The 25,045-nt window shown below is 45.5% G+C and overlaps 1 protein-coding gene across 1 annotated transcript in view; it reads right to left on the reverse strand.

Annotated features, from left to right (window-relative positions):
* The window catches only part of LOC137542178 (endoplasmic reticulum protein SC65-like), a 39,044-nt gene extending 14,493 nt beyond the window's left edge, over positions 1–24,551 (reverse strand). The window contains exons 1-5 of the mRNA XM_068263905.1: positions 24,371–24,551; positions 21,987–22,136; positions 12,483–12,654; positions 9,609–9,737; positions 5,449–5,594 (exon numbers count right to left, since the gene is read on the reverse strand). Of these exons, the coding sequence (XP_068120006.1) occupies positions 5,449–5,594; positions 9,609–9,737; positions 12,483–12,654; positions 21,987–22,070 (531 nt within the window). The 5' untranslated portion in view covers positions 22,071–22,136; positions 24,371–24,551. The remainder of the gene's footprint in view (positions 1–5,448; positions 5,595–9,608; positions 9,738–12,482; positions 12,655–21,986; positions 22,137–24,370) is intronic.
* Positions 24,552–25,045: the final 494 nt, after the last annotated feature.

The following is a 25,045-nucleotide window of genomic DNA, read 5'->3' on the forward strand; positions in this document are numbered from 1 at the left end:
GCAAACACATGGAACAGTGATGAACCTTCCCAGGAGTGGCCGGCCAACCAAAATTACCCCAAGAGCGCAGAGAAAACTCATCCGAGAGGCCACAAAAGACCCCAGGACAACATCTAAAGAACTGCAGGCCTCACTTGCCTCAATTAAGGTCAGTGTTCACGACTCCACCATAAGAAAAAGACTGGGCAAAAACAGCCTGCATGGCAGATATCCAAGGCGCAAACCACTTTTAAGCAAAAAGGCTGGTCTCAATTTTGCTTAAAAACATCTCAATGATTGCCAAGACTTTTGGGAAAATACCTTGTGGACCGACGAGACAAAAGTTGAACTTTTTGGAAGGTGCGTGTCCCGTTACATCTGGCGTAGAAGAAACACAGCATTTCAGCAAAAGAACATCATACCAACAGTAAAATATGGTGGTGGTAGTGTGATGGTCTGGGGTTGTTTTGCTGCTTTAGGACCTGGAAGGCTTGCTGTTATAGATGGAACCATGAATTCTACTGTCTACCAAAAAATCCTGAAGGAGAATGTCCGGCCATCTGTTCGTCAACTCAAGCTGAAGCGATCTTGGGTGCTGCAGCAGGACAATGACCCAAAACACAGCAGCGAAACCACCTCTGAATGGCTGAAGAAAAACAAAATGAAGACTTTGGAGTGGCCTAGTCAAAGTCCTGACCTGAATCCTATTGAGAAGTTGTGGCATGACCTTAAAAAGGTGGTTCATGCTAGAAAACCCTCAAATAAAGCTGAATTACAACAATTCTGCAAAGATGAGTGGGCCAAAATTCCTCCAGAGCGCTGTAAAAGACTCTTTGCAAGTTATCGCAAACGCTTGATTGCAGTTATTGCTGCTAAGGGTGGCCCAACCAGTTATTAGGTTCAGGGGGCAATTTCTTTTTCACACAGGGCCATGTAGGTTTTGAGGTTTTTTTCTCACTAAATAATAAAAATCATCATTTAAAACTGCATTTTGTGTTCAATTATGTTATCTTTGACTAACAGTTAACGGTTTTTGATGAGCAGAAACATTTAAGTGTGACAAACATGCAAGAGAATAAGAAATCAGGAAGGGGGCAAATAGTTTTTCACACCACTGTATACACAATTACACATAAAAGATCTATTTAAAAGTTAGCAAAAATTAATAAAAAAATTTGAAAACAATTACTAGTAATAAATAAACATTTACCAAGGGTATTTTTAATGTATGGCTGATCAGCGTCCTGTTTACAATTAATTCCTTCTTGCCATCTAGTGTTCAATAATCATACTGCATGTCTAAACAAACTTTCCTTATCACACATCAGAAATGAAGCAATTTAGATCCAACTCTATATTTAGACCATATGGAGCCATACAATTTAATTTGTGTATCCACTTGGTCTCCAATTTTGAGACCTCCCTTATTTTATTTGATCCCTGCCAGTTATTAATATACTTTTGGATCCCACAAAACGTCAATCCCGTGGGGTCCTTCTGATGTTTCAACCTAAAATGTTACGATAGTGAATGGCTCTCTACCCTATTTTTTATATTATTAACATGTTCTGCCAGGCGTTCTTTTAACCTTTGTTTCGTCCTCCCTACATATTTTAACCCGCATGGACAAGTTAATAAATATACCACAAAGTTAGATTCGCATGTAATAAATTATTTGATGTCATAATCATTACCAAAAACAGTTTGCTTCCTTGGAGTTTGAGTACACGTACATTTTCTACACTTAGAAAAACCTTTTTTTCCCAAAAAAGCTTAAACCTCTATAATGAGGCTGGTTAATTGCATTTCCAGTGATCATGTCCTTAATATTTGGGGCCTCCCTAAAAATTACCTCAGGTCGTTCTGGTACTAGTGGGCCTAATATTGGATCCGCCTTCAATAATGGCCAATGTTTGTTTAAAATTTTCTTAATATTATTATGTTGTACACTATAATTAGTCACAAAAGGACAAAAAAGTTTTTTCTCATCATTTTTTTCTCTCTCTTTTAAGAGAAGAGTTCTATCCATTACCATAATTTCGCTCTCTATTTTGTCTAACTCTTCTCTTTTATATCCTTTTGTAATGAACCTCTCCTTTAAAATCGCTGCTTCCTCTCTGAAATCCTCTTTATTGGTACAATTTCTGTATAGCCTCATAAATTGCCCCTTTGGGACCGCCCTCATCCAATTAGGATGGTGGCAGCTCCCAATAGGGATGAAGCCATTACGATCCGTGGGTTTAAAAAAGTTTTTTGTGGTTACATTTTCAATATTCATTTTTATCTGTAAATCCAAAAAATGGATACTATCCTTACTGAATTCACAGCTTAATTTAATATTTAAATTATTGTTATTCAAGTATTCTATGAAAACAAGAAGGGAGTCCTCATCACCCCTCCACATGAACAGCACGTCGTCTATGTAACGCCCCCAGAGGAGGAGCCCAGAGGGGGCGGCATCATAGACGACGCGCTCCTCCCACCTGGCCATGAATAAATTGGCCATACTGGGGGCAAACTTTGCCCTTCATAGCCACTCCTACCTTTTGAAGGTAATACACCCCCCAAACCAAAAATAATTGTGTTTTAAGGCAAAAGTGGTACAATCTATCAAAAAATGTATTTGCTCTTCAGAGAAACGTCCTGATTTCCTTAAAAAGAATTGTATGGCTTCTAGACCTTCATTACGCCCAATTATAGTGTACAAAGACGTGACATCCGCAGTGGCCAAATAAGGAGGACTTTCAAAAGTCAATCTCTCCAATAAAGTGATAAGATGTTTCGTATCTTTGAGATAAGATTTCGTCTCTAACTAGAGGCTGTAGGAATTTGTCAATAAATTCGCCCAATCGATAGGTCACCGAATCGATTCCACTAACGATTGGGCGACCTATCAATTCATACAATTTTTCTTTGTATGACAGTCCAGGATCCCCCCTTCATTTTTCATAAGTGTGACCATCATTCAATAACCTGTTCATTTCAGCAATATAATCTTCTTTATCAATGACCACGATCCCTCCCCCCTTATCTGCGGCTTTCACCACCACATCATTCTTTTCTTTAAACTGCGGATGTCACGTCTTTGTACACTATAATTGGGCATAATGAAGATCTAGAAGCCATACAATTCTTTTTAAGGAAATCAGGACGTTCTCTGAAGAGCAAATTAATTTTTTGATAGATTGTACCATTTTTGCCGTAAAACACAATTATTTTTGGTTGGGGGGGGGGGGTGTATTACCTTCAAAAGGTAGGAGTGGCTATGGGGGCAAAGTTTGCCCCCAGTATGGCCAATTTATTCATGGCCGGGTGGGAGGAGCGCGTCGTCTGTAATGCCGCCCCCTCTGGGCTCCTCCTCTGGGGGCGTTACATAGACGACGTGCTCTTTATGTGGAGGGGTGATGAGGCCTCCCTTCTTGTTTTCATAAAATACTTGAATAACAATAATTTAAATATTAAGTTAAGCTGTGAATTCAGTAAGGATAGTATCCATTTTTGGGATTTACAAATAAACATGAATATTGAAAATGTAACCACAAAAACCTTTTTTAAACCCACGGATCGTAATGGCTTCATCCCTATTGGGAGCTGCCACCATCCTAATTGGATGAGGGCGGTCCCAAAGGGGCAATTTATGAGGCTATACAGAAATTGTACCAATAAAGAGGATTTTAGAGAGGAAGCAGCGATTTTAAAGGAACGGTTCATTACAAAAGGATATAAAAAAGAAGAGTTAGACAAAATAGAGAGCAAAATTATGGTAATGTTGTAGCATATAGAGGCGCCCCACAAGGACACATAAGAAATCCTCTTCCTTTTCTGTGAGTTAACAACCTTTGCAGCCGTGTTAGGGGTAGGACCCTCTCTCCTCCACAGGTACAATATTATATTCAGCCACAGCGCCAAGGGTTACGATGTTAGGCAAAGCTCCAATCCACCTCCAGAGGCCCCTCCTGTATCTCGGGTGCTGTGTGGTGTGCTCCAAGCAACCCAATGTAGACAGAAAAAGAGAAGGGTACTCTCAGTGGATCTATAATATGCAAAATTTATTGGAAACGGTATAACATTAAAATTGTGGTATAGTCACTCACATCATGAAGGTCCTAACCTAATTAGGACCCTCTCCGGTTAGTTCGCTTCCCACCCCTGTGGTAATCAGCACACTTTCAATCAAAGATGCATAGCCTGCTCTCGTCCCGACTAGTTTCGGCCTCTCGCCGTCATCAGGGGGTACCTGATGTACCTGATAGTAATTGTTTTCAGATTTTTTTTATTAATTTTTGCAAAATTTTAAATAGATTTTTTATGTGTAATTATGTATATATGGTACGCATAGATGCGACCATATATATACGGAAGGGGATCACTAACTTGGCTTCCTGGTGCGTGGTGACACGTACCACGCATGATCGGGTGGGCATCGCAACCAGGCGGAAGACCATTTTGGATTAAGACGGACGTATCTCCGGGCCGGCGTCCGAGGGAGGAACGCCCTTCTACAGAGACTTACAGGTATAAAAACCTTGCCGTTTACAGCCATTCTCTTTTAGCCCCTGAGGAAACTAGTAGTGAAACCGGTCGGGCGCGGAGGATGTTTGGCTGGACGGCGTCTTGGTATTGATACGCTTGTATATCGTTGGGGTCCCTGTCACAAGGGCCCTTAAGTGAGTCACGTTTTTAACACCGCTTTTATCTTTGGAAACTAAATAGCATTTTAAGATTGATACGCTTAGATGAGCCTTTTATGTATTTTTTCTCAAGCACATTATGAGCTATGGTGGATCTGACCGCTTGAGATAACATCTGACAGCGATTCTATGTGTGAAGATTGGCAGGGAGGAAACCATCTGCTGGTCTGATGAGGTTTTATCTAGGACCCTATAATTAAGGTCCTAAGAATCCGGTAAGCGCATCTTGATAATTGATGCTACTGGTGGTGGAAACATTGAAAATAGCGCTGAAGCTTTTATTGTATAATGTTATATAGTAAATGAAGAGAATTCTGTTAGTGATGGGGCCATGTCTTTTGCCCACAGTTTAGGCTAAATCCTGATGTCATTTTTGCCCTTTACTTTCTTCTTTTCTCCTCCAATCGCTGAGTCACCTCAGCCTTGCTAGTAAACACAAGTGAGCAGGGGATCATGTTTCAGATAAGCAGCTAGGCAGGGAAATAAATGGAAGAGGGGGAATATATTATAGATAAAAAGAACCCACAGCATGCAATTGTTTGGCACTGACTACTAAAGGTCTCCTAAAGTATGTGATAACTCCAAATCATAACAGCAGAAAAAGTTTTGAATGCAGGATTAGCAACTCAGACCAGTCGCTGTTGAAATTTGATTTTTATAATGACAATCCCGCTTTAAGACAATGGAAAGTTGCTTCTAAACGGCTGCTGTAGATGAATCCTCTGTGCACTTTTGAAAGATTAAACTGTTGTCCTGGCTAATATAACACTAATATTACCTCTCTGGGGTTGAAATCTGTGTCCTCGAGGTCCCACTTCTCCTTGTAGAACTTGTAATAAGCTAGGTTCTGTTGCATTACGGTATCGGTGGGGTCAAACAACATGTAGCTGGAGACACACTGAACCGCGTTCTTCACATCATTCACTGTGGAATACAGATTGTGTACTGGTGTGAGTAGTGAGTAGAAAGAGATAAAACATTCTGATGTATTTGGAAAAATTGGTTATTTGTTTTCCAGGGTTTACTGTTGCTTTTCCTTCATAAAGTTAATACGGTAGATTAGAAATGTAAATAACAAAAAAAATATACGTATAAAACAGAGAGCCACTTACAATAAAGTATTTGACTACAATAGTCAAGAGTAAAGGTGGCCATACACTTATAGATTTGCAGCAGATTCGACCATCAGATAGATTTCTGTCAGATGCCTGTCAAGTCGAATCTGACAGGAATCTATCTGATGTGTGCCACACACTAGGAACAGATTTCCAATAGGTTTCAGAATGAAATCTATTGGAAACCGATCTAAATGCATTATTGGACCATTAGATCCAATGCAACTCTATGGGCCATGGATCTGCTGCTTCCATAGATTCCATTCTGAACCTAGATTTCTCATCCTGTCAGATGAATCAGAATTGATCGAAATCGGCCGCAAATCGATCAATCTGATAGAATAGATTTCCGATCGATTCTATAGCATCGATCGATGGCTGAAATCGACCAGTGTATGGGCCCCTTTAGAGATATAAACTACAGAGAGTCATCAGATCAGCAGAGAGGGTTATCGGGAGACCCCTTCCCTCACTTGACCTCCTCCACAACACAAGACTGCACTCCAACACTGGTATCAAGAACCTACCATCTGACGAAGCCGATAGGTGGGCGATACTAGTCATGGAGGCTGGCAGGGCTGTGGAGTCGGAGTCAAAGAGTCGGAGTCGGAGCAATTTTGGGCACCCGGAGTCGGAGTTGTTTCATAAACTGAGGAGTCTGAGTCGGAAGTCGGATGATTTTTGTACAAAATCCACAGCCCTGTTAAGTATTAGACTGAGGAGTCGGAGTTTGAGCCATTTTGGAGTCGGGGTTGGAGTCATGGTTTCATAGACTGAGGAGTCGGAAGATTTTTGTACCGATTCCACAGCCCTGGAGGCTGGTGTGTGACGTTGCCCAGCTGAGACTACGAGAACCTGCGGAGGTGTTAATTCAGCTAATTGCACTGCAACAGACGGGATGCAACCTGAGCACCATGGCAACGAGCAGTACACACCGGACGGCAGCCACTCGTTTGTGGACAGAGAGAGTTGGATGTGCCCATGGTGCTGGTGTGAGCCCACATGGGCAAGGCGACTATTGCCATAAACCACGTTAAAGCATTTGCAGACTGCCCAACAGGAGGTTCTCTTTGGGACAGCGTTCACACTAATTCATCAGAAACAGCAGCGGCAGTCAAGCATTGGTCTATAAACATCGTGTGCCAATATACAGTCTGATAGTGGACAATAGGACACTGATGTGCTTGATTGGCCAATCTTGCTTGGTGTGTTCGTGGCGTGAGTGAGGTGTGCTATTTGGAGGACACATTTGACACCGCCGTGTGTCTGGTTTTTAAAGGGGACAAATGTTTTTTTTTTTAAAACCATTGTTGTGAAATAAAAGTTGACGTTTGCTTTTGAAGACACCTGTGATGTTCTGTTTTAACCTAATTTCTTGATATATTAAAAGATAAATGTAAAGCGTGGCAGAGCCTCTCTCTTACCCTCCTGGGGAAGGCGAACGCCATAAAGATGAACCTGCTGCCAAAATTCATATCTATATTCCACAACTCCCTGTCACAATTTCAAGTATTCAAGGAGATACATTCACAGGCGAAGTTAGGGCCTTCAGCGCCCGGGGACAAAGACTATTAATGCGCCCTCTATGGACCAAAAAGAGGCGTGGCCACACAACAGAATGCGGGCGTGGCAACGGGTGGGGCCAAATATACATGACCTTAGCAGTGGTGTAAAAGGTCTGCCAGGGAAGATTGAGCTCTGCTACAGCGTTTTTAGATGTCCCCAGTATATGTAGCCAGGTGTATATGTGTCCCCAGTATATGTAGCCAGGTGTATAAATGCCTCAAGTATATGTAGCCAGGGGTATAGCTGTCCCCAGTATATGTAGCCAGGTGTATGAATGTCCCCAGTATATGTAGCCAGGTGTATAAAGGTGTCCAGTATATGTAGCCAGGGGTATAGCTGTCCCCAGTATATGTAGCCAGGTGTATGAATGTCCCCAGTATATGTAGCCAGGGGGTATATGTGCCCAGTATATGTAGCCAGGGGTATAGCTGTCCCCAGTATATGTAGCCAGGTGTATGAATGTCCCCAGTATATGTAGCCAGGTGTATGAATGTCCCCAGTATATGTAGCCAGGGGTAAAGCTGTCCCCAGTATATGTAGCCAGGTGTATATGTGTCCTCAGTATATGTAGCCAGGTGTATATGTGCCCCCAGTATATGTAGCCAGGGGTATATGTGTCCCCAGTATATGTAGCCAGGGGTATAGCTGTCCCCAGTATATGTAGCCAGGGGTATAGCTGTCCCCAGTATATGTAGCCAGGTGTATGAATGTCCCCAGTATATGTAGCAAGGTGTATAAATGTCCCCAGTATATGTAGCCAGGGGTATAGCTGTCCTCAGTATATGTAGCCAGGTGTATATGTGTCCTCAGTATATGTAGCCAGGTGTATATGTGTCCCCAGTATATGTAGCCAGGGGTATATGTGTCCCCAGTATATGTAGCCAGGGGTATATGTGTCCCCAGTATATGTAGCCAGGGGTATAGCTGTCCCCAGTATATGTAGCCAGGGGTATAGCTGTCCCCAGTATATGTAGCCAGGGGTATAGCTGTCCCCAGTATATGTAGCCAGGTGTATATGTGTCCCCAGTATATGTAGCCAGGGGTATATGTCCCCAGTATATGTAGCCAGGGGTATATGTCCCCAGTATATGTAGCCAGGGGTATATGTCCCCAGTATATGTAGCCAGGTGTATAAATGTCCCCAGTATATGTAGCCAGGGGTATAGCTGTCCCCAGTATATGTAGCCAGGGGTATATGTCCCCAGTATATGTAGCCAGGGGTATAGCTGTCCCCAGTATATGTAGCCAGGGGTATATGTCCCCAGTATATGCAGCCAGGGGTATAGCTGTTCCCAGTATATGTAGCCAGGGGTATATGTCCCCAGTATATGCAGCCAGGGGTATAGCTGTCCCCAGTATATGTAGCCAGGGGTATAGCTGTCCCCAGTATATGTAGCCAGGGGTATATGTCCCCAGTATATGTAGCCAGGGGTATATGTCCCCAGTATATGTAGCCAGGGGTATATGTCTCCAGTATATGCAGCCAGGGGTATATGTCCCCAGTATATGTAGCCAGGGGTATATGTCCCCAGTATATGTAGCCAGGGGTATATGTCCCCAGTATATGTAGCCAGGGGTATAGCTGTCCCCAGTATATGTAGCCAGGTGTCCCCCTAGCAGGAGGGTTGGCAGCGCAGAGATCCACGGTGCCCGCAGGGATTGCAGACCTCCTTCTCCTCCACACTTCTCCCTCTACTGTTGGATTGTGCTGATGACATGATCAGCACAAGCCGTTCAGTAGAGCGAGCCAGGAGGTCTGCAATCTGCATGGGTGCCATGGATCAGGCAAGCTGCTACATACATGGGAGAGGAGGAGACACAGGGGAGAAAGCAGAATCATGCGGGGGTGCGGGCAACACTGCGGACAGAAGGGGACACTCGCTGCTGGGACACAGAAGGGGACACAAAGGAGGACACACAGGGAAGACATGGAGGACACAGTCATGGGGCACATAGAAGGAGACATGGAACACACAGGAGGACATATGGGAAGACATGGGGGAAACATGGAAGAAACAGGAGGACACCATTTGGGGAGAACATGTACAAGACGCTCCTAGAACATGGATGCACTAGGTTTAGTATACAGTATATATATTTTTTACCCGTTTTTTTGTCCTCTAAACCTGGGTGCGCCTCATATTCCAGAGCGTCTTATACGGCAGAAAATACGGTACATAATTTGATAACCAAACCCATCAGTTGCAAGAGGTGCCCAGATTTGGTCTTGCTCACTGTGTCATTTGTCATTACTTACGTTTGTAATAGGCAAACTGCAAATAGTGGTACATGGTGGCGACAAACTTCTGGACTAAATATCCTCCAACATTTGGAATCAAACTGGATTCACACTCCACTTTACACTCCAGGACATCTGCCAGATGATCTGAAAGGAAGAGGAAAAGGAGATTGCTGAGGCTTTTCTCAACCGGAAGCCCTGTTCACCAATGTCACAATTAAAAAATGGGGTTGATAGTGAGAATCATGCCACACATTGCAAGCAAATATACGCATGTGGACAGTGGTTTCTCATCAGGTGATGAACAGGTAGATACATATGGCCCTTTTCTCACTGCAAATCGATGCAATTTTTGCCAATTTTTAAGATCTTTTCCCACTCATTGGCTATCATTCATAACAGCTGACTTTACTGCACACGTAGCAAAATCTGCATTCATAAAGGCTCCTTCCGCATCAAAAGCGGACATTACCGAGCAGAGCGATAAATCATCGCCTTGTGCGGTGATTATTGTAAAAAAATGTAGCAAAATGTTAATTCATAAAGATTAGAGCAAGCGGTGTGAGGTCGGGAAGTACCGCTCCCTCTGATGTGGCGATACCAATGTAAGTGAATGGAGACACAGAGACCTCTCAGGCAGCTGCAGTAGAGCGGAACACGGAGAAATGTATCAACTCGGCAGCTTCCGTGTCTCCGCAAGCCTACCGCCTGCCTACCGCCAGCCTAGTCCGGGGACGAACTGCATGCTTACCACTGAAATACCTCATTTTATGCATTTACCTCATGTTTTACCTTATGCTCGGAAATGGAGAAATATCTTTCAGAATTGCTATTTAGAGGTAAATACCTCATGAGGTATTTTACCTACAAAAAAATATTTACCTCACATAGCTACCAGAAATGAGGCCATTGTGCTTTGTCCCATTTTTCTGAGCACACATAATTTTAGATTGTAAGGACACTTGGTCTATCAAGGAAATTGCACCTATCTACTGCTTTTTATATTTGCGACCAGATTGGCTAGGCAAATAAAATTAAAACAGGGCAATTGCAAGAAAATCCTGTGTTATGTATGTGTTTTTACCTACTGACAGCTCCATCGTCTGGCGGCGCCGAAGTGTAACCAAGGCGAAGGTAGGGTACAAAATCATATACTTAGCTAGGAAGAGGGAAGCCTCTGGATACTAATGAGTAGGGATGATCACAGATATGCACATTTTTCCGAGTTGATGCAAATGTATGAAAACGTGTATGCAAATATATGCAGCTTGAAAATGGACCAATCAATTTAAACCTGGGTTTAAATTGATTGGTCTGTTTTCAAACATTTGCATAAAAATGTGCATAATTTCAGAAAAATTTGCATCTCATTGATCATCCCTACTAATGAGGCTTCCCACAGCGCCATCCTTTTTCACTAACAGACCCTCCAAAGATAACCGACAAGGGCTTGTGGGTAATCTGATTGGAGCTGTGCTCCTCTTCAAGCACGACCACGGCCAAGCCTGCACGGTCATCCACAACCACTAAGCATGAGTGGCTCTGGATTATCGCACAGGCTTGGCAGTACTCAGGTTCTCTTTAACACAAATGTAACTGCAGGAAAAATGCAGCAGGGACAGTGCATGCATTTGGGGGGACATAAAATTACGTTAGTGGAAACACTTTAGGAGACCATTCAATTGCAACATGTGTTTAGGGACGTGCAGCCTTTCCCCCCACCTTTTTTTAACTTTGTAACTATGTAACTGTCAGGTTAGCTGCTCCCAGCCCCTCCTCCTGAGTTGCCTGTTTGCATAATAAGTAGTAGCAGATTTGAATCTAAATTGAAAGCAAAGTGTGCAGAAAATCTATTTAGGTGCTTCACACTGAGCTGGTGGTCATTTCAGATGCAGCCTTAGTGGTATGCACTGGCGTTCTCCTCGATCTTCCAAAGACTATCCTAACTTATGGAAGACAATTAAAGACTGCTATCATTTATTTACTGCATGCTTACGGCTGAAATACCTCACGTTTTACCTCACTTTATGCATTTATCTCATGTTTTACCTCATGTTCGGAAATGGAGAAATATCTTTCAGATTTGCTATAAAAAGAGGTAAATACCTCATGAGGTATTTTACCTACAAACACATATTTACCTCACATAGCTACCAGAATTGAGGCCAATATCCAGGTTTCATTGAGGGCAAAGATGCTAAGGTCATGGGTATTTGCTACAAACTGTGCATTACATAAGGAAAAAGTGAGAGGGATTGAATGCTAATAGGTAAAGGGATCAATTTTGTCCACATGCAATCAACTGTTGAGTCAGGTAATTTGGGTTCCGCCAGCGCTGCAGTAAAAAGGGACCCCCAAAGACCGCAATTTTAATTGCGGCTATGCCGATGTCCAGGCAGTAATTCGGTTGGCTGATAAAAATCAGCCCAATAAATTTAGTTGTAAAACAGGTGTAGTTGTGTTATGCATCAGTAGAGGGAGGGTTCATGTAAGAGTAGGTTAGGGTTCGGTGTAAACATCTGCAAATTTTGCTGTGCGCAGGGAGGGGGGTCAGCTAGGAATTCTGATATTTTACTATCAGAATTAAACAGTGGAAATTTCCACGGTAGCATTTTTGAATGTACAGTATGTATCAAATGTGCGTCCTTTCCAATTTCCCAGCCAGGACACTATCTGCAGGGAGTTTGTATGTTCGCCCCATGTGTACATAAGTTTGCGCCCAAATGTCAAAAAGATACAGATAACTTAGTCGGTTAACTCGAAGTTTTACAAAGAGGGACATCTACACCTGTGTCATATTTAGAGTAAACAGCAAGGTAATGGCAGGAGATAAGTGGTAGATGGGAAGAAGTGTCCTATCCACTGCTTAAGCCCTTAAGTGACTTTTCTTACCTGCCACTGCTGGGTAGAAGTCCTTGAACTCTCTCATCTCATAGACGCCCTCACAGCCAGTCAGACAGGTGTTGTAAGCTTTGTAATATAGAGGTAGCGCCTGCTCCATCTCCTCAGTACTGTGTCGGAAATCTCCGGCGTTGTACGACTTCACCGCCTTCACAAAGATACCCTGCGAACACACAGAACCTCCGTTACTCTCACAGGCGAAGCTATGACATTGGACTAGAACTGTCCATAAATAGCATGTGATGTAAATCCATACAAATAGCCTCCAATTAATGTTCAAAGAAAACAGAGGCGCCAGAAGAATACAAATAGCTCAAATAGTTAAAACATAGAGGAGTTAGTGGTGGACTTACCTCCACCAAGCAGTGGTCGATTTGAGAAATCACAGAAATGTTATTTACATACTCCACAAGTTCAACGCGTTTCACAGGTGTGACCCAGCTTCATCAGGCATTATAGAAGGAGCATATAACAGTTGCAGGTCTAAGTAACACCAAGCGCCTCTGTGACGTCTACAATTCATGTAAAACTCGCATGCCACTATTGGGCTAGAAAAATTTGGTATGGAAAAAACATCTGGATTCTGGCTTTTAAAGTAGCTTTAGCAGTGTTATATCTTCGGCCGCTGTTGATTCTTCCACCGCAGGAAGAGATGTTGCCCAGTAGTGGGGTCTAAGCGTCCACGGGTCTTCACCGACAACCCCGAAGGGAAGGCTGGACTTAGCTGCCTAGTGTGCACCAGGTCACTACTGGGATAATCTCAGCTGGTGGTTGAAAGAACAACGACACCTCAGTGTAGAGTATCCAGTAAGCGTAATCCGGGTCCGGGCAAAGGTCAGGGCAGGCAGCAGACAGACGTAGTCGAGAGGCAGGCGTGAGGTCGAGGCAGGCAGCAGGCAGGCGTTAGTCGGAGTACAGGCGTAAGGTCGAGGCAGGCGGCAGGCAGACGTAATCCAGTTGCAGGCAGGGTCAAGGCAGGCGGCAGACAGACGTGGTCAAGTATCAGGCAAAGGGTCAAACCAGGGGCAGAAGATCAAGAGTAGTCAGGCAATCCAGGTCACAACGGCAGATCAAACAAGTAAAAGGCTGGCCGGAGCTCAAGGGCTAGACAGGCGAACCACACACTAGCTGTCAGAACGAACAGCACCGACTGCTGGGAGAGCAGGCCTTTTATAGGGGCAGGGCTGCACTTTGGCGCGTAATCCTGGCCGCTGCGCATGCGTACGAACGTCCGCCAAAACCCCGCGCATGCGTACGCGAGGTCTGACGCCATTCCGCACAAACGTACGCACGCCCCCGGCAGCCGTCGCTAAACCGCGGCCGGCAACGCGCGCGCGCACAGAGACCAGAGGACGCCAGTGCAACGCGGAAGTAACACGCGGAGGACGCCGAGGACGGAGCAGAGCCACGTGAGTATGACACTGCCCCCCCCCTACGGGCAGTCTCCGAATGCCTTCAGGACAAGGCTTTTCTGGATGCTGTCTATGAAACGTATTGACTAACCTAGGTGCGTGAACGTTCCGTGCTGGTTCCCAAGAGTTTTCCTCCGGACCAAAACCTTTCCACTTAATAAGATACTGAACCGATCTTCCCCGTCTCCTGCAATCCAAAATCCTCTCCACCTCGAATTCCTCCTCACCATCAACCAAGACCGACTGAGGCTGACCGACCGACCTTCCAGGAAATTTGTCCGGAACTACTGCCTTAAAACAAGAAACATGAAAAACAGGATGGATCTTCATTGAATCCGGCAATGCAACTTTAAAAGCAACCTCATTAATCTTTTTAATAATAGGGAAAGGACCAACATACTTAGGCCCCAGTTTCTTCGAAGGACATCGTATCTTCAGATTAGTTGTGGATAACCAGACTTGATCACCCACCTTGAAGTCAGGACTTTCCTTTCTCCTCTTATCAGCCTGTGTCTTCATTCTTGCCTGAGCTTGCTGAATATTTCCCTGGAGTAATTTAAAATTTTCAACAAGCCATTCCATCCTTGCCTGAACCTCCGGAACCTGAGAATGCACTTTAACATCTGGGAATACTGTAGGATGAAAACCATAGTTTGCTAGAAATGGTGACTGTCCTGTAGAAGAGTGGATGTTGTTATTATAAACAAATTCTGCAACAGGAAGTAAAGAGGACCAGTCATCTTGTGTTACTGAAGAAAAGCAACGAAGGTATTGTTCTAAAGTCTGGTTCGTTCTTTCCGTTTGACCATTAGATTGTGGGTGATATCCTGATGTCAATGAAGAACGGATCTCCAGTTTCTTGCATAACTCTTGCCAAAATTTGGAAGTGAACTGCACCCCTCTATCAGTGACAACGTCAGAAGGAAGTCCATGAAGCCTCACGACCTCTCTGATGAAGACCTCAGCTGTAATGGCCGCAGTTGGAATGGATTTTAATGGTATAAAGTGAGCCATCTTGGTGAGACGGTCCACGATCACAAAGATCACGGTGAAACCAGAGGAAGATGGTAATTCTACAATAAAATCCATCGCGATCATGTCCCAAGGGCGGGATGGGATGGGAAGTGGAGATAACAAGCCCCATGGTTTTGACCTCAGACTCTTAGACCTAGCACATGTCGAGCAGGAAGAAATATATTCACAACAATCTTTCTTCAGACTGGGCCACCAGAAGTTCCTTTGGAGTAACTCTGCTGTTTTGGCCACACCACCATGACCGGCCATCTTATGGTCATGAAATAACTGCAAAACCGAGCATCTTAGTGGTTCAGGAACAAAAATATTCTCTTCATGCATAAAGAGTCCATCCCTAAACTGAAGACTTAAAGAAGGATCGGGTTGCCAGGAGGTTGATACTTGTTTGATTTGAGATATGATATCTGTCTGGATTAAGAGGAAGTGCCGAGATGAGAGAATTGTATCAGATGTCCGGAGGTCAACTTCCCCCGGATACATTCTGGAAAGTGCATCTGCTTTAACATTCTTGGAACCGGGTCGATAGGTTAAGTGAAACTCAAACCTGGAGAAAAATAATGCCCACCTGGCCTGTCTGGGGCGGAGACGTTTAGCAGTACGGAGGTATTCCAGATTCCGATGATCGGTGTAGATAATGAATGGATGTTGGGCACCTTCTAGTAGATAGCGCCACTCCTCTAATGCCAACTTAATTGCCAAAAGTTCTCGATCTCCGATATCATAATTTTTCTCGGCCCCACTTAATTTCCTGGAAAAGAAAGCCACTGGGTAAAGGAGATTCTTTGGTCCAAAGCGTTGTGATAAAACTGCACCAACCGCAGTTTCTGAAGCATCCACTTCTACTATGAATGGTTGAGTAGGATCTGCATGGTGTAAAATTGGAGCGGAGGTAAACAGAATCTTCAACTGTTCAAAAGCTCTTTGTGCCTCAGAAGTCCAACAGAAACTAATGTGAGCCTTCGTGAGTTGAGTGATAGGTGCCACCACTGCCGAGAACCCCTTTATAAACTTCCGGTAAAAGTTGGCAAAGCCAATGAATCTCTGTATTCCCTTCTTATCAGTGGGAACTGGCCAGTCAAGAATAGCAGAGATCTTCTGAGGATCCATGGCTATACCCTCGGGAGAAATATGAAATCCCAGGAACTGAACAGTTGATCTTTCAAACTCACATTTTGTAGGTTTTGCAAAAAGACCATGAACTCTCAGGCGCCCTAGCACCCTCTTAACCTGCTTCCGATGTTCCTCCAAGGAAGAAGAGTAGATAAGAATATCATCCAGATAAACGATCATAAAAGTATCCAGAAAATCCCTAAAGATGTCATTCACGAAGTGCTGAAAGGTTGCTGGGGCGTTGCACAGGCCGAATGGCATCACCAGATACTCATAATGTCCGAAGCGAGACCGGAATGCCGTTTTCCACTCGTCTCCTTCCCTGATGCGGACAAGATTGTATGCTCCCCGGAGATCCAACTTAGAGAACACTTGGGCTGTACGAAGACGTTGGAAGAGATCGGGTACCAAGGGCAGAGGATATCTGTTCTTAATGGTGATTTTATTTAACGCTCTGTAATCAACACACGGCCTAAGAGTTCCATCTTTCTTCTCCACAAAAAATATGCCTGCGCCTGCGGGTGAGGTAGAATGTCGAATAAATCCCTTCCGAAGATTTTCTTCAATATAATCTTTCAAAGCTTTGGTTTCAGGGTCAGACAGAGGAAAGATGTGTCCAAATGGAATTTCTGAACCTGGGAGAAGTTCTATAGGACAGTCATAGACTCGATGTGGGGGTAGAGTCTCAGCTGCCCTTTCATCAAAGACGTCTAGGAAGTCATGGTAACAGGCAGGAACTGTGGACTTGATCTCTGAACTAATGCATAAGAGACGTCCAATCTGAGGAAGGCAAAACTGTGCACAGTATGATGATGAGAAGTTGATCCTGCCTGTTGTCCAGTCAATGCTGGGATTATGTGCCTGCAGCCATGGTATACCCAGAATCACAGGAAATAAGGGAGATGGGAGCAGATCAAAGCTGAGATACTCTTGGTGTTCAGAAGAGAGGGTAACCAGTAAAGGTAGGGTTTCTTGTGTAATAGGCCCAGAACTAATGGCCGATCCATCGGCTAATTGTACAGGAAGACATTGGCTCTTGTTTCGAACTGGTAGATGTAGTTGCTGGGCTAAGTTGGTATCCATGAAACAAGAGCATGCTCCGGAGTCGACAATGGCTTTAAGTACGATCACTCCTCCTGGACCCTGCAGGGAAAGAGATAAGGAGATATGAGCTGAGGATCCTGAAGAGACCTGTGAGAAGTAATCCTTACTTATAGTAGACTTACTTGGAGGCCTTACAGGGCAGGCTTGGAGGAAGTGACCGGTAGCTCCACAATAAAGGCATAGGTTAGCGGTACGTCGACGTTGGCGTTCCTCAGTAGTTAATGGAGAACGGGTAAGCCCAATCTGCATCGGCTCGGGCTCTTCTAATGAAGAGGAAGGACCACTAACCACCGGAACTGGTGGGATAACAGGAACTGACGGACTCCAGGCGGATCTGAATACACCTGATTTCTCCAAACGTCTCTCCCTTAATCTACGATCAATTTGAATGGCTAGTTTTATAAGCTCTTGAAGAGTCTCGGGAATACCCACTCGGGCCAGCTCATCTTTAAGAGAATCACAAAGACCCAATCGGAACTGGAATTTTAATGCAGCGTCATTCCACTGTGTATCAGGACTCACACGGCGGAAGTCAGTGACATACTCCTCCACAGGGCGTCTACCCTGTCGAAGGGATTGTAGAGCCGATTCTGCAGAGGCAGCTCGTCCTGGATCGTCATACAGTTCGGCCAGGGCAGTGAAGAATGTTTCCAAGGTACTAAGAGATGCATGTTGCTGGTCTCTCAGCTGCAGAGCCCAGACCTGAGGCTCTCCTTGCAGAAGGGAGATGACCGTTCCCACCTTAATTGGCTCAGACGAAAAAGTCCGGGGCAGCAAGGAGAAGTGAAGGAGACAGGCACTCTTGAATTGTCTGAATTTTCCCCGATCCCCCGAGAAACGCTCGGGCAGCGGGATCCTTGGTTCTGGCGCAGGAGCAGGTAGTGTAGCGGGAGGAAGGATGCCGACAGCAGGTGCCCTGGCTTGAATCTGATCCTGCATTTGGACGTAACCCTGCTGGACCTGTTGTACAGAGATCCTGAGTTCAGCAATCTGTTGGCATAGCTGATCCATAGGAGAGAGTTCCGCAGCACTTGATACTCCAGAGGTGTCCATGTTGGCTGTTCGTATCTGTTATATCTTCGGCCGCTGTTGATTCTTCCACCGCAGGAAGAGATGTTGCCCAGTAGTGGGGTCTAAGCGTCCACGGGTCTTCACCGACAACCCCGAAGGGAAGGCTGGACTTAGCTGCCTAGTGTGCACCAGGTCACTACTGGGATAATCTCAGCTGGTGGTTGAAAGAACAACGACACCTCAGTGTAGAGTATCCAGTAAGCGTAATCCGGGTCCGGGCAAAGGTCAGGGCAGGCAGCAGACAGACGTAGTCGAGAGGCAGGCGTGAGGTCGAGGCAGGCAGCAGGCAGGCGTTAGTCGGAGTACAGGCGTAAGGTCGAGGCAGGCGGCAGGCAGACGTAATCCAGTTGCAGGCAGGGTCAAGGCAGGCGGCAGACAGACGTGGTCAAGTATCAGGCAAAGGGTCAAACCAGGGGCAGAAGATCAAGAGTAGTCAGGCAATCCAGGTCACAACGGCAGATCAAACAAGTAAAAGGCTGGCCGGAGCTCAAGGGCTAGACAGGCGAACCACACACTAGCTGTCAGAACGAACAGCACCGACTGCTGGGAGAGCAGGCCTTTTATAGGGGCAGGGCTGCACTTTGGCGCGTAATCCTGGCCGCTGCGCATGCGTACGAACGTCCGCCAAAACCCCGCGCATGCGTACGCGAGGTCTGACGCCATTCCGCACAAACGTACGCACGCCCCCGGCAGCCGTCGCTAAACCGCGGCCGGCAACGCGCGCGCGCACAGAGACCAGAGGACGCCAGTGCAACGCGGAAGTAACACGCGGAGGACGCCGAGGACGGAGCAGAGCCACGTGAGTATGACAAGCAGGTTCGTTAGTTTAGGCCCTACAAATTCTGGAGCCTTTATAAGCAGATTCTTTCTGGCCTGAGCACACCTTCGTTTCTCCATTGCATTGCAATGGAATCTGTCCCCCCCCCTAGGGGGGGGAGGGATTGGGGGCATGGATGATCCGCCCAGGTGGCAGGAGGTTGCAGCCCTAGGGGTGCAGCCTGTGCCCTCCTTCCTTGCTTTACTCACCCCTATTTTGGTGTGCAGCTCCCAGGGTATGCAGATTGCACCAATTTGGATGAAATGGTTTGCCATCAGGTAAAGCTCTATCCTTTGGGGGGCTATTGTGGGGGTTCCGCCCCGGTGCTGGCCACACTCGAGTGAGGGACTATTAGCATTTCTCTACCCCCTCCCCGAGGTGCATTCGCAGTGCTACCAGGCGGTCAAGGCTGCTTGGCGACTCACCCGGAGCTGCTCCCCTTTGTTGGGGTACAAGGAGGCCTACACGAGGCACCCCTGTTAAGATACAAAGTATTTTGTGTGGGCTAACATCTGCAGGGAATGGCAGGCTAGTTAGTTTAGGCCCTACAAATTCTGGCAAGCAAATGCAATTTGCATGCGTTTTACATATTAATAATTAAAAAGACAAATTCTGCAGCCTTTATAAGCAGGTGCTTCCTGGTCTGAGCACCTACCTCCTTTGCTTCTCCACTTTAAAGAGACTCTGTACACAAAAAAAAAAAAAGTCCCCCTAGGGGGTGCTTACCTCGGGAGGAAGAAGCCTCTGGATTCTATCGAGGCTTCCCCGTCCTCCTCCATCCCACGGGGTTCTCACTCTGGCCCATGGAATGCACAGCCGACAATTTGTCAGGCTGTGCATTATTTACCTTTCCCTGTTCCAGCGGGGGCGCTGTTGCAGCTCTCCCCTTGAAAATAGCTGATCTACTGCACAGGCGGAGGAGACTTGCGCCTGCACAGTACAGCGGATGCGACTGGGTTTGGCTATTCAAGCCTATTTCCGAGCTGAGAGCCGCTACTGCATCTGCACTGGAGCCGCGAAGGTAAATATTTACATACCTGCCATTTGGGGACGCTTCCACCGTGGCACGGAGGAGGACGGGGGAAGCCTTGATAGGAGCCAGAGGCTTCCTCCTCCCGAGGCGAGTACCCCCAGGGGCATTTTTTATTAATACAGATTCTCTTTAACCACTTGAGGGCCGTGGTGTTAAACCTCCCTAGTGACCAGGCCATTTTTTGTTAATTGGGCCACTGCAGCTTTAAGGCCAAGCTGCAGGGCCGCAAAACACAGCACACAAGTGATTCTTCCCCCCCCCCCCTCCCCCCAAATCAGACCCCACCAACAGAGCTTCCTGTTGGTGGGGTCTGATCCCCCCACAGTGTGTTTTTTTGTTTGTTTTGTTTTTTAAAATATTTATTTACATCGGGGGGGGGGGGGGGGGGGGTTAGTTAGTTAAAAAAAAAGAAAGACATTTATTTAAAAATAATTAAAATAAATATTTGTAATAAAAATAAAATAAACACTGTTTAGTGATGCGGCTAACCAATCACTGTGATCGGCTGTCATAGGCTTCAGCCTATGACAGCGGATCACCGCCGACACTCTGGAGGGGACAGTCGTGTCACACGGCTGTCCCCAATACAGCGCTGCTGCAGATCGCAGCGCTGTACAAAGTAATTAGACGGCGGTTTCCACTGAAGGCGGAGATGCGCGCACACTCTCCTGCTAGCCCCATAGAAGGCTGTTCACGCTAATTGGCGTGGAGTGGTCCTGGGGCTGCCGCCGCGTTCACGCCATTGGGCGTGGAGCGGTCAGCAACAGGTTAAAGAATACCTGACTGGAGGCAAGGCTACCCTGTGCGTTGTCCATTCCTCTCCCCCTAGGGAAGTGAATGGGAAGAGGAAGGAATGGAAGGGTGATAGGAGGGAACATTGCAGAAAGCCCGCCTCTTCCTGTCTGAAAATGTGACGTTAGCCAAAGGTCCCTTTTTCAAGGAGTGATTACCAGGAACTGGGAAAGGGAGTAGAGGCGGACAATGCACAGAGGTATGTGAATCCAGCATGAACCTACCTCTGTACTTACTTTAGGTAGCTTTGACTTGGGTCAGGTATACTTTAAGTTCATAATTGTATCAGAAAACCTGAAATTTCTGTATTAGTAGTCTTTTGCAAATATTTTAAAGTGGACATGAACTCAGAACTTCCTCTCTGCTTTAAAAGAGATGCAATAGCATAATAACCTTTAAACAAAAAATATTTGTTACAGCTGATACAAATCCTAAAATAAATCTGCACTGTTTCTACTTCCTGATTCATGGAAGCAGACATATTGTTAACCTCCTGTGCTTTCATATGGCCTTATCTGCCATGACAGGTCATGTGACACAAGGGGGAGATCAGATTACAACTTGTGATTAGACACAGATGAGGGGGATTAGACAGGCTAAACTCTCTAAATACATACAGGGTGCATTTCTCTGTATTTTTTTCAGTCCTGTGCACAATTCCAGGTCCACTTCAAAGCAGAACTGAAGATCTTCTAAAAATAAAGAGTCCTGTTCCACGCCGCTCCTCCACGATCCTCCTCTGTCTCGCCACCAGCTACTTACGGTTTCGCGGACGGGCCACTGCGCGGTTCTGGCCAAGCGTATCCTTCGCGTTCCAGTCCGCAACTGCGCTATTGCAGACAAGAACACGGAAAAAGGATACGCTTGGTAGGGCTGCGCAGGCACAGTGGACCCCCTTACAGCTCGAGTAACGAAACTAGCTGGCGGCAGGGAATGGAGGATCGTGGAGGAGCGCCGTGGGACAGGGCGGCTGCAAGGGGCTTACAGAAGCTCCAGGTAAGTGAAACTCTTTATTTTAGATGATCTTCAGTTCTGCTTTAACTATACACAGAACAATATCACAAAAACGTGCTATATTACCTTTTAATGCCCTGCTTTTCATCTATGTGAGGGTCACTCACCTCATAAGGCTGGGCTTCTAAATCTATGAGGAAGTCATCAACCTCCATCAGGGTCCTGTAGTAGTTCATGTAGCGCTGGGTCATCTCATGGGTGGGGTTCTTCTGCAGGAACGTATGGGCAGCTGACACCGCCTTCTCCAGCTCATTGATCTAAAAGATGGGGCAGAACATAGGCATGCATGTCTTACTCAATGGCCACACATACAGATATACAGGAAGGAGAAGGTATTGAAGTCATCATTTTAGGATTGGAAAGAAAGGTCATAGATCATAATACATTTTGTAAGTGCTCACACTACTGGCTGTTTTTGTGTCAGGCAGTGCAGACAATATCTTTGCTTAACAATTTTAAAAATAGTTAAAAGGACCTCTCTCGCGAAAGTCTTAAAATGTAAAATATATGTAAACCTATAAAATTAAGAAGTGCATTTTTTCCAGAGTAAAATGAGCCATCAATTACTTTTCTCCTATGTTGCTGTCACTTACAGTAGGTAGTACCGACAGAACCAACAGGTTTTGGACTAGCCCAGCTCCTCATGGGGGGTTCCACAGGGATTTCTTTATTTCCAAAATGCACTTAGTGAATGGCAGTTGCTCCGTCCAACTGCCAAAAAAAGTGTACGGTGAGCAGGGATGCTGGCCAGCAGCTTTGTATAAATCTTTTTCAGAGAGTGTCTTTGTAAAGAATAAAGGCCATGCTGAGAACCCCCATATGGAGAGATGGACTAGCCCAAAAGCTGTCAGTAATGTCAGATTTCTAATAGTTACTGTAAGTGACAGCAACATAGGAGAAAAGTCATTTATGGCTCATTTTACTGTGGGATAAATGTACTTCTTATTTGTATGTTTTTTAAATTTAAAGAGTTTTGCGACAGTTCCTCTTTAAGTACAGGATAAAGATGGCGATACATCTATACACTATAATTTACCTGTCCGCGTCTGCCGCTGGCTCCGTCTGTAATCCACATACCCGCGCCCCACGTGATTACCAGAGTAACCATGTGTATACGCTGTCGGGTGTATGTGGACGGCATCCGGAGTCGGCCACGGACACCGACAGGTAAAGAATACTGCACCGGGCGGCACATTTGGCATTGTGGGAACATAGTCAGGCCGGTGGATGCGGCATCACAAGGCCGATTCCTGACCGATTTAACCATGAAATTGATCAGGAATCGGCCTACAGTATATGGCAGTGATGGCTAACCTTGGCACTCCAGCTGTGGTGAAACTACAAGTCCCATGAGGCATTGCAATACTCTGACAGCTCTAAGCATACTCAGGGAGGCAGAGGCATGATGGGATTTGTAGTTTTGTCACAGCTGGAGTGCCAAGGTTAGCCATCACTGGTATATGGGATGCCGACAGATCTCTCTCTAATCAGATGTGTTCAGAGCAAGCAAAATCCTACTATCATCACTAGAAATATGGCTACCTTAAAGAGAACCTAAACTGAGAAGGATATGGATTGTTCCTTTTAAAATAATACCAGTTGCCTGACTGTCCTGCTAATCCTGTGTCTCTAATACTTTTAGCCACAGTCCCTCAACAAGCATGTGCAGAGCAGGAGCTCTGACTGAAGTCAGACTGGATAAGCTGCATGCTTGTTTCAGGTGTGTGATTCAGCCACTACTGCAGCCAAATAAATCAGCAGGACTGCCAGGCAACTGGTATTGTTTAAAAGGAAACATCCATATCCCTCTCAGTTTAGGTTCCCTTTAAGTCACCTAGAAAGTAATCCGTTTTCACTGAGGCCTGTTTTAGAAACGGCCATAGTGTTGGGGTGCGATGCTCCCCCCCCTCGTATCACAGTGCCCCCCCCAAAAAAACAAAACGATTCATATGACCCTGCGGCAGAGTGTGCTGACAGGGTCATATGAACAGCGCCCTCCTTTACACCCCCCCCCCCCCCCCCGCATGCACTTCGAACAGTAACGTGCTCCTTGCTAGACAGGAAGTACATCACTGGGATGCCTGGCTTCCCTATCATATTTGCGCTGTTCTGCTCATGCGCACCACCGACAACAAATTGTCACGCTGAGTTTGTGACAGGTCAGTGGCGAATTGGAAGCTTCTGCCGCAACACAATGCGGTTAGTGTACTGGCCAGTGAAGCATACTTCTCATTGACTGTATACATCACTCTATGCAATGCAGCCTCCTGCAGCTGCTACAAGGAACATAACACAACCCCACTGGGAACCTAGCCTTGTGTTATTACGCAGCAAGACCTCAGCCCGCATGCCATAGCCAATAACATAAAGCCCACCTCCACTTACAAAGTTTATCTTAGATGCAGAAAAATTGTGCACCAGTTTGAAGTTAAAAGGTTAATATCTTGGTGCTTTATAAATACAATAAATAAATATGGCAGCCTCCACATACCTCTCGCTTCAGTTGTTTTTTAAGCACTGTAGATACATTTTCATATAAATTAACTTAATTTATATTCACGGGAAAATTCACAAAAAGTATTTGCATTAAAATGCACGCAATCATCATTTCAAGAACTTGAGATGCACAGGGACAGACAGCGATGTTTTGCTTTGACAATGCTAAATTGCTAATAAAGCTTTTTTGAATGCGAAAGCAATGTGCAGCCCAGAGAGAAGTCAGCCTGGAGTAACCCTGGTGGTCACCGCTGAGAGTAGCAGAAAGTGCTTATGGGAGATGAAGTACAGAAACTGCAGGCATGGCTAGTCTGGAGACGTGGCATCCCCCAACACCCCCCCCCCCCCATATATCCCCCCTCCCCCACCTCTGCTGGGAAATATAAACTGCACATCAGCCACACAAGCCCTGATTTACTGACAGCCAGTAGCAGCACAGACCTATAAAGTGCAGCACAGACAGCTATTTGCCCTGAAAACACATCATCTGTCCTGGCTGTACAATGCAGGAGGGGCCTACAGAAGCACAACTCCATTCTGCAGAACAATGAGTTGTTGTGGTTAGCCTATATACTATATACTGTTATCTATTTTCATTACCAGAATATTTGAGTTTTTTTCATTGAAATGTACCCAAGCTAAAATCACATTCAGCAGAGTCCCTCGTATA

The sequence above is a fragment of the Hyperolius riggenbachi genome, chromosome 12 (genome assembly GCF_040937935.1).
Source record: "Hyperolius riggenbachi isolate aHypRig1 chromosome 12, aHypRig1.pri, whole genome shotgun sequence".
NCBI classification, from domain to species: domain Eukaryota; kingdom Metazoa; phylum Chordata; class Amphibia; order Anura; family Hyperoliidae; genus Hyperolius; species Hyperolius riggenbachi.